General features: G+C 38.8%; 1 protein-coding gene across 1 annotated transcript in view; it reads left to right on the top strand.

Annotated features, from left to right (window-relative positions):
• The window catches only part of Abcd2 (ATP binding cassette subfamily D member 2), a 45092-nt gene that overhangs the window by 22569 nt on the left and 11645 nt on the right, over window positions 1-10878 (top strand). The window contains exons 7-8 of the mRNA XM_034517371.2: window positions 4361-4506; window positions 9618-9702. Coding sequence (XP_034373262.1) covers window positions 4361-4506; window positions 9618-9702 — 231 coding nt within the window. The remainder of the gene's footprint in view (window positions 1-4360; window positions 4507-9617; window positions 9703-10878) is intronic.

Raw genomic sequence — 10878 nt, 5'->3', positions numbered from 1 at the left:
GCACTTGGGAGGCAGAGGCAGGCGGATTTCTGAGTTTGAGACTAGCCTGGTCTACAGAGTGAGTTCCAGGACAGCCAGGGCTACACAGAGAAACCCTGTCTCAAAAAAAAAAAATTATTAAGAAATTAATACCAAAATATTAAGCAATCATAAGTACTAAGTATTTTGGTGAAGTTACAGGTTTACCCTGCTTCTATAATAATGAAGCCACCTGACGACTCTAAGCGTTTTGAGTCCTCTGAAGCCCTGTAAACTGCATCAGTGAACTAGATGTTACCAAAGGAAAAGATCTAGATAAACTTGAAGTATTTTCTTGGGTATTCTACCAGATCTATCTTTAAAGTCTACACAGTTGCCTGTTATCCATTAACCATATTATGTCTAATAAAATTCACTATAGGATAAAAACTAGCAGACAGTTCTCTGGTGAAGGTCAGTTATTTCACATTCACTTGTTTGTTTTTTTCACAAGACTCTTTTTTTTTCAGTGCTAGGGATCAACCAGCACTGAGCGAAAGGCTCAGTTTAAGATACTTCTGCCTGTGATGACTTAAGATGCTTACATAAGCAAATGAAGCACCAGCTGTGTTTCTGCTGCAAGAAAGTGGTTAGAACAGAAAGGGAAATTTAAGAGAAGGAGATACCTTAAAGTATGGGGGAAATGAGACTGGAAATGGTTCAGCCATTTTGGAAAGCAGCCTGACAGTTGCCTAGACAGTTCTTTGCCCCCATAATCCCATTTACTGGTTTATACCCAGTATGCGTCATGCCCCAAAGAAGGAAACACTGAAATATCCTTCAGTAGATGAATGGATGAAGCAAGTATGGCACACACCCACAATACAATGTTATAATATGGTTCAGCCCTAGAAAGGACCATGGCACATTCTCAAACACACTTGCTGTTAGGAAGAAGTCAAGCACAAGAGGACACATAGTGTGTGTGTCTGTGTATTGGGAACATCCAGAATAGGCAAATCCATGGAGACAGAAAACATACTAGTTGCACGAAACAGCCAGATGACAGTAGCTGATCCCAGCTGTGGAGCTGGTGGGCGTAGGAGCCAAGAAAAGTATTCTCAACTTGGAAGTGATGGCCACCTGAACTTCTGGATGTATTAAAAAAAAAAACACTGAATTATAGATATTAAAAGCTGATATAATATTTGCATCCTTGCCAAGTTAAACAAAGATACTTAAGTGGCCCCTTGTATTACATATATGTGTAGTGGAAACACAAACTTTTATTTCAAATATTCATTAAATATATTATGAAATAATTATGCACGATGTAGACTACAAAGAAACACTTTATAAATACTGTGAAAATGTAAAGGGACATTTAGTCAGCAAAACATATTTGTATTTAAAGCCTTCCTTCTCCTCAGAAAACCACACAGAGCTGGTGTAATTTTTTTAAAAGAATTTTTCTAATATATATAAGTGCTATGCCTGCATGCATTTCCATGTACCACTTGAGGACCTGGTGCCCAGGGAAGTCAGAACATGGTATTACATTCAGTGGAACTTACAGACAGTTGTGAACTGTCTGTGTGGGTTCTGGGAACCAAATGTGACTCCTCTGCAAGAGTAGCCAGTGCTTTTAGCTGCCAAGCTGCAGAGGCTAGCCCTTGCTATCTGTTGAAGACAGACCCTCAGCTAGGATGGCCTGGTGTTCCTCACAGAGCCACTCGGGTTGTACAAGGTTTATGGAGTCCCTGCCTTCCCCTGCTACTACCACAGGTCACCAGAAGACAGGTAGGTTGAGGCAATGGAAAGTCATCCTCTCATAGTTTGGGACTTACTGGCCAACCTATTGTCAGTTTACCTTTGTGTGAAGGGTCAGATGTAAGGCAGGAACATGTTGCAGTGGATATGTGCACTTGCTATGTAAGCAAAAAGAAATCCACCATATTGCCTACAGGATCTGACCCTCTGAAAGGGCGGCTTTCAGATGTCCCTGATGGGAGTGGAGTTAGGAAAGGTTTTCAATCATTTTTTAATTAATTGAGGCTATGTAGCCAAAGTTCCCTACGCTCATTTATTCCATTCCTACCCTTCTCCTCTCTTCTGTGTTCTCCTGATCTGTCTGATACTTACACACAACATCCAGTTTCTTGCTTTTCAGCTAATTGCTTAATTGATTTTATTTTTCAAATAGTAACATTTTAATGTGACTAAAAAATCAAAACTTGTAATGAAAAGATGTGGCACACACACACACACACACACACACCTTTAAACCCAGCACTTCAGAGACAACAGTAGGCAGATCTCTATGACTTTGAGGTTAGCCTGGTCTACAAAGACAGTGTTGGGCCAACCAGGGCTACATAGTAAGACTCTTGTCTCCAAAAATAAAGAAAACAAGGAGAAAGAAAAAGAGGGAGGAAGAGGGGAGAGAGGAAGAAAATAAGAAGAGAAGAGAGAGAGAGAAACAAAGAAAGAACAAAAGAATGAAAATGAATGAAAAAATGAAGGAAGGAAGGAAGGAAGGAAGGAAGGAAGGAAGGAAGGAAGGAAGGAAGGAAAGGTAGGTTTAGAAAGGAAGTTTTCTCTCTGTTCTACTCAATCCATTCCACCTCCTTGGGTGACCTTCTCACTAGTTTCTGGCTCACTTTTCCCTGTCTTCTTCCGTATGTGTAGCCAAATGGATGTATTTCTATCATCCTTCATTTTCTTTTCATAGAAGGTAACATACTGTCTACCTGTGGTTCTCAGCTGGGGACAGCTTCCTCACCTAGGGATATTTGTCCCCTTGGGGAGACTTGTAAACACTGTTTGATCATGTTTGAGAAGATGCTACTGACATCTAGTGGATAGAGGCCAGGTATACCACTAACCTTCCCACAGCAGGACACCCCAGGCAAGGACAGATCATCCACGACCAGCCTGTCAGGCTGCCTTTGAGACATACTGATCACAGTCTGCCCTCACGTTTTCATTTTGAGCTAAATGATGGTCACAGAACTCACTCTGTATTACTTTGTGTGCCTGCCTGGTTGCTGTAGTACATCATAGTAGCTACAGACAGTAGACTCGAGGATTCTCTCTGCTCAGTCCTTTCACTTGGTTTTGAGTATTTTGATACTGCAGTTTGCACTGTAATAGATAAGCTTAGGGGTGTTTTTAGGAGCATATCCTCTGAGAAAATTCCCAGAAGTGAGTCAAAAAGCAAATGCATGTCAATTTGCCACATTTCTACCAAGGAGGCTGGATTTTCATCATTGTATGGGACCATCTGTTTTGCCCCTTGGGCCTGTCAGCTGACAGAATTATCAAGCTGTTGAATTTCTGCCTCTCTGATGCACAAGAAATCTGATGCCATTTTAATTTTTTCTTTCTTATTAATACCTTGCCTTTCAGTTTGTTTGTTTACATGACTGTCAGAACTCCAAGTTGTATGTTTAATGCAAATAATTGTAGATATTCAGAAACAGTCATTATCAAATATGCTTGTATTAATCAGGGTTTTCTAGATGAACAAAACTGATGGAACAAAGATAGATAGATAGATAGATAGATAGATAGATAGATAGATCAGAGATAAGTAGATGATAGATGGATAGATGGTAGATGAATCCATAAGAGATTGATAGATAAGAGATAAAGAGATATATGATGGGCTGATATAGATAAGAGATAGATTTAATTAAAAATGATTTAATTAAGGAAGAATATATATAAAGGGGTTTTATTAGAGTGGTATACAGGCTGTGTGTGGTCCAGCTAGTCCAACAATGGCTGTCTACCAACAGAAAGTCCAATAATCCAGTTGTTATTCAAGCTATAAGACTGGGTGTCTCAGCTGGTCTTCAGTATCCACTGGAATCCTGAAGAAGCAAGCTCTAATGCCAGTGAGGGAATGAACTTGCTAGTGAAGAGAGAGCAAGCAGGCAAACACAGCACACTCCCTCCTTCCCTGTCTTTATATAGGCTGACACCAGAAGATTTAACCCAGATTAAAGATGGATATTCCTACCTCAAAAGAACAAGTTTGAATGTGTGTCTTCTCAACTCAAATGATTTAATCACAAAAGGAAGTTCCTCACTGCTGTGCCCAGACACTTGGGTTTTAGTTAGTTCTGGATTTAGTTATGTTGACAGCCAATAATAGCCATCACAATGGTAAAGCAAAATATTTTTCTATAGAAAATATCAAATGGTTTCTTATTAAAAAAAAAAACTTTCCTGCATGTATATCTCAATATTTTTTTGATAAACCAAGTATTATTTTGAAGTCTGTCCAAGAAATATAATCCTATAAATTGAGTGTTTAAAGTCTGTTGTGTTCCAGACATCAGAATGTCACCCTGGGTGAGTTAACATAACCTTTACACATGTGCTTGGTGTTTTCTAGGCCATACATGTCTCTTGGAAGTCTTCGGGATCAAGTCATTTATCCTGACTCAGTGGATGACATGCATGAGAAAGGTTACACAGACCAAGACCTAGAACGTATTCTACACAGTGTGCACCTCTACCACATCGTTCAAAGAGAAGGAGGTAGACTGTGTCATTGTTTTTTTTTTTTTTAAGTGTGGTTTAACTTCATATACGAAGCAAGCTTGGGTTGTGTGTGATGGTGTGTACCAGTCATCTTAGCACTTAGGACACAGGGGCAAGAGGAGCAGGAAGTTTGAGAATAGCCTGGGTTACATCAAAACTTTGTCTCAAAAATAATTAATTAAATAAGCTTAGGTTTGGTATTAGTTACCAGATACCCAGATACCCAACAGAAACAGCCTACAGATTGGTTTCCCTTTTGCTGATGGTTCATAGGTGTCAGATTGTCAAGGTGTTGAGGATGCAATGGTGTAGAGAGCTGCTGGATTTCTCCTTCTCCCTCTTTGTCCTTGGGCTTCATGCCAGATCTTTTCTGTCAGACAATTCTCTCTGAAAGCACCCTCACTGAGACACACAGGCATCCTCCACAGTGAGTGACTCTAACTCTAGCCAAGCTGACAACAGTGATGACTGTCCCAGGCATCTATAAAGTCTGTGATTTCATTTGAATATATGTGATTATTAGACCATAAGCATGTAAGTAGAGGCTTATGATTTTTCATGATTGTGTAAAGGCCCCCACAAAGGGAGGACCTCACCCAAGCCTTAGGAATTCACAGCCACCCATTAACTCACAAGACACAGAACTTGATGCAATCAGTCAGAGGTATATTTTGGTCAACATGTTGAGGTCAAGACCCACGCAGGGGCAGTGGGGTCTGACCCTGGGGCTTTGGAGACAGAGAGAATTTAAAGCCAAAAACCACAACTCAGGGGGGAACCACAACCGAGGGGGAGTGAAGGAGGGTTATTGGAGAGCACCTGTGGAAAGTCCCAGCCCATTATTCAGTTTGTGACAGGGTCCAAGGAACAGTCATGGGGAACATTTTGTATAAGCTATCCTCTAAGAGCCTATTCGTAACCAACCATCTATCTTGTGGTCAGCCAAGTTCCTGAAACACAGAGCTCACAACCAAGATGACCTGCACTATTGGTTCTGCTCTGCCTGTTAGGAGTTTTTGAAAATTTTAACCCTTTCAATTGATGTCTTGTTTTGCTTGTGTTGTGTTTAATACAGCACACTACAGTACTTTTACCAGGTAACCATCATGCCACATCTAGCCTCTAATGACCTTGATATTTAAATATACAAGTATCTTTAGTTCACTCTCATTCTAGATGTATGCAGAGTCTATGATGAACTATTGGCTTGCCAAGCTCTCTCAGATTATATTCAATGTAATTTTTGAAATGAATCTCACACAACTTGTTTGTTTTTAATCCCACCATCTTTCTAACACACACACACACACATTTAGACAACAAATAAGAGATTACAGAATCTTTGTTGTAGGTTCCTTTAGAATAAGACATATGTGAAAGAGTGGGAATTTGTATACATAGGAGCTTTCAATCCAAGTGTTTCCTAATAGTTGTGCTCGCAAATGTTTTGGTAAGTCATATGATTTTATAGCACAGAAAACTACCTAAAGAGCCAGCCAGAGTTCTAGTTTGGTTTGTGCATACATGTATCTCATGTTCTGTTTCCCAACCTAACTACATTATTTTGGAAAAACATAAAAGTTTAGTAGATGCTTGAGAATATGGGCTTTGAACTCAGAGTTAAACAGTCAAATGGTGATTAGCATTGCTTTCTGTGTCCTCAGTGGTAAAATGGGGATGCATTTTTTCAACATTTCTGTGAATATTAAATTGAAACTATATGTGTAGCATTTACGGTGATGCATAACAGGTACCCATGAATTGTGACCTGATCCCTACAGTAAGCAAACGAAGCCGGCAAGAAAGGCATCACTAAGTTTCTCTTTATGATGTCTGCTCTTGGGGGGAAGCAGATTTTCCTTTAGTGTCATGTGGCCAATCCCTTCTCTATTTCAAAATATTTTGACAGTATAAATTCCACATATTATGGGAGGATTAAATCAGTTTGGAATCTAGTAATCCAAATAGAAATTTAAAATAAAGATGAAATGTTCTGTTTTTTAGAAGTCATGACATTCTATAACTATTTTTATGATATGCCAAGCCTAGAGTTTCATATCTCCTTGCCTTAGACACATAACAAATTCTGTTCTTTTTCCCATAAATAAAAGAGCCTCTGGACCTTAGTAATATAATAGGATCCGTTATGGTTTGTTGAGTTTTACTGCACAGAATACACCATGTTCAAATAATTGTATCTCATTTTGTTCAGTGTTCCTGGAAGCTCGTCGATGATGCTATCTTTGCCCTTACCATTATACAGATTAAACCAGGGTGCTTCCTGCACACGTGTTCTCATACAGCAGGTAGAACAGAACCGAAACACAGATTTAAGTCTGAAAGACTAGGCACAGCCTGTGTTCTCATGTGCTTTATGTCTCCCAGCTTTTCAGACATAAGAACTATTACTTAATTTCACACAGACACATCTTTCCTTGGAAGCTAGTTTTACTTAATCTCTAAAAACGACACATCTAAGCACTGCAGGGAAATACTTCCAGTTACTAGTGTATAGTGTCCTTTGGAAGAAGCCTACTGGAATTATTTGGATTAGCTGAGTCTTTGCTTAGCAAAGGATGGGGCTGAGGAACTAACTTTCATTCCCAAAAACGGGTTCCAAAGTGGGAAGAAGTAGAATAGGTATACAGAGACACGGCTGGGAAGTGTCCGCATCTTCAGGAAGCAAGGAAAGGCTTTTTCGGTTAGCTGTCTTGGTCTCCGTCTATGAGCACCCGCCATGATGGCTGTTTCCAGGGATGCTGATGGAACCCTCGGGTTTAGTAGAACAAAGGGTGCAGTTAAGTAAAATATGGAAAAATTAACTTTCCTTTGACTGAAAAAAGATTTTTCTCTCGAGCAGAGCTCCCGGAGCAGGGAACAAAGTGTTCTCACCAGCACCAGCCATCCTCACCAGCGCCATCCTTCCTACCGCTGCAATCCAAATCTGTTCCTCAAATCAGTTGCATCTCATAATTACTATAAAGTTTGGCCACAGAAAAGTATTATTTCGACATTTTTTTTTCTCAGAAGCAAGCCAGTATTTTTAGGTTTCAATATAGTCTTATAAAGATCTATTTTTAAATAACTTTGAACAGAGGGCTCTCTGAAGAGATCAACCTGATGTTGTCAGAGATAAATAATGTTAAAGTCTTTCACTCTAGATACTATTGTATTGATTTTTTTTTAATTTACTTCAGATTTTGCAGATGTATGCTGGGAGGTAAGGACACATGAGTACAGGTGGCAGGCATTGTATCACTTGGAACTGACGGTACAGGTGGCTGCAAGCCACTTAATATGGGTGCTAGGACCCAAACTCAGGTTCTGCTCATGAGCAGTGTGTGCTCTTAACCACAGGGTCAGCTCTCCAGCCTGGAATTATGTCTTCTCGTCTCTCATTTCTCTCACCTCTCCTAACTCATCCTAGATCCTTTTCCACTCTGCATTACTTTAAATATGTTACTTTTATTGTCTTTCCTTTTTATTGTTTGGAACAGAGAACACTTCCAGACTTTTTTCAAATTCTAAAAATAACATAAGATGTATCCTTAAAAATAGCCTTCCCATCCTTATTCTCTCTAATTTTCATCTTCCTACTCTGTTTAGTTTCTTATTCATAAATTCAGTTTTTTTTGTTTTTTTGTTTTTTTGTTTGTTTTTTTTTTTTTTTTTTTTTTTTTTTAGACAGAGTATCATGGCATTGTCAGGCTGGCCCCCAACTCATGGTCCTCCTGCCCTTGCCTCTGTCCCAGGATTACAAATGTGTGACACTGAGCCTGGCTTAATTTTACACTTTCTAAAACATGCAATAAATTTTATAACAATTCCTAAAGGAGGAAAACATGAAGATGGATCCTGATTTAACAACATACGGTATTCTGTCGAAGGTTCTGACCTTCAGCATGCTAAAAGATAAACCTGTATTCTTCCTTTTAATTCACAAAAGAATTAAGTAATTGATCTGATCAATTTTTTTCAGGCATCCACGGTAATCAAACAATAAAGATTGTAAGTCTTCCTGTACCTAAAGCCAGGTTATTACTTAAATACGTTACTAACCAAGGGAGAAGGATGGGTGTGTGGAGCACGTCCCTTCTCCAACAGGGGAATTAAACTCAGAATGCTAAATATGTAGAAATGTTGACTTTAGTGTTTACCAAGTGTGGGCAGTCATTTTCGCCTCCAAAATTTGGAGTCTGCAAAAATAGAACTGTGGTTTTGTTCTTAAGTAATCTTTTCTAGTTAATTATGTAAGATAGTCATTTAAATTTTTTCAAATATTACGGAAGTGTTAACTTGAAAAATAAAACTCTCAAAATTTTACTCCCAGATGTGTGCCTGATATGCATGCACATTTTTAGAAGTGTGACCAGAGTATATGACATTCTGAAACTTGGATCCTCATTTAAAGTTTTTTGGTATTATTTCCATATTAGGATGGACAGGTAGAAATACAGATATATATTCTTGCTTTGCAAATTGATATTAAGCAATCAGTAATTAAAATGTTTTCAAAGATAGGCTGCACAAACTGTGAAAACATTAAATAAACCTAAATATAGACCCTAGCTCTGAGAGATAACTATAACTCAGATGTTTCTATTTCTCCATGAAATTTGGATTACCCATTTGTAAAATGCAAATAAAGGCAACTATATTAAAAGCTGTAGAATACTGAAAAGACTTGGATAAAGTAGCAGGCTTGTGGGAACTGTTTAATTTAGTTCGGTTTGGCAATTGTTCTATGCAGATTATTAGATCTTTTTTCCCCCTGCCCTCAAAAATCAGCGTGTGTGCATCAACCCTTTGAACAGACTGAGTAACAAATGCACTTCATTGGAGGCAGTATTTACAACTCTTTCAAGATGTCTATCAGTGTAAGGAGTTACTACTCTTAAAAGAATATCATATTTAAAAATAAAACCCTCATACACACGACTCTCAAGCCTGTCTACAAAATAGACATCTGCTCTACAAAATACAAGGCTCCTCCTGTTTCCAATCCAAACAGGCCAGGAATCACTTGTCTGGAGTAGTCGTGGTAACAAGTCAGCAAGTATCTGCAACCTATGTGTTTATTTGTTTGTTTGTGTGCTTTTATTTTCTAGGATGGGATGCAGTCATGGACTGGAAAGATGTCCTTTCAGGAGGAGAGAAGCAGAGAATGGGGATGGCACGGATGTTTTACCATAAGTAAGTGCTCTGCGTTCAGGGAACCATAGTCATTGCCAATAGAACAAGACAGTCCTCAGCAGGAAGCAGCAGTCTCATCTTAGGTTAGATAACATCTGACCTGGAGACTGGACAGGTGGCTCAGTGGTTAGAGATGCTTCCACCAATGATCCCCTAGACCTTCCTAACGTTGCCACCTGATACAGACCCTCGTGCTGTGGTGACCTCCAGCTATAAAAGTATTTCGTTGCTTTTTCATACGTGTAATTTTGCTACTGTTATGAATCATAATGTAAATATCTGATAGATGACTCCCCAAGGGGATCACAACCCACAGGTTGGGAACCAGGGCCCTAGATCCATGTAGTGGAAGGAGAGACTCAACAACTATTGCACACTGTCTTCTTCCTTCCACACGCACTGTGGCAAACACACCCACACGCAGGCTCCCACACATACATACAAGTAAATGACAGGGAGTCAGTAAATCCAGAAAGCATTTTAAAACCAAAGGTAGGAGAAGACAGAGGGACTGGATGGCATGTTGAAACAATATAGCTTACAAAAGGTGTGTAGAATCTTTACTTCTAGGTTTGCTTGCTTTTTATAGCACTGGATTCTCCAGGTGTTTTAGTTTTTATCTGATTTCTATTGAGTGACTTAGAAGACTGTTTGGAGTGCTAGATTAAATTTTTATGTGTTCTAAACTTTAAAATAGGATTTTTATTAGATTTAAAATGTGATTTAGAATATATAACTGCTGTGTATCTGGTTAAACCAGTCGCTGCACATTTGGGAATTTCTCTGAATTGTTAAATTGGATCTAAATCAGACTCTCTGAAATATATTATCAATAATTGTACCACATATACATTATTTTATATGCAAGCCATATATAATTAACTATAAATAAAACAACAGAATTACTCAGTTGGATCTAAATCAAGTTTAAGTAGTCTCTTAAACTAATTTTCCATCCCCAACTGTTATGAGTTACAATTAATTAAAAAAAAAAAAAAAAAACGTGCTCTAACACATCCTAGTGAACTCAGAAAAATTGACATGCAAGAAATAGTTTCTAATTAATTATTTTATCTATTTGCATCCCAAATGTTGCCCCCTTCCAGGTCTCCACTCCCAGAGTTCTTCCCTCCCCTTTGCCTCTGAAAGGGTGCCCCCATCCTCCTTCCCAAGTTA

Source organism: Arvicanthis niloticus, chromosome 13 (assembly GCF_011762505.2).
Source record: "Arvicanthis niloticus isolate mArvNil1 chromosome 13, mArvNil1.pat.X, whole genome shotgun sequence".
NCBI lineage: Eukaryota > Metazoa > Chordata > Mammalia > Rodentia > Muridae > Arvicanthis > Arvicanthis niloticus.
The sequence above is the reverse complement of the archived record's forward strand: the minus strand, read 5'-3'. Positions and strand labels throughout refer to the sequence as shown.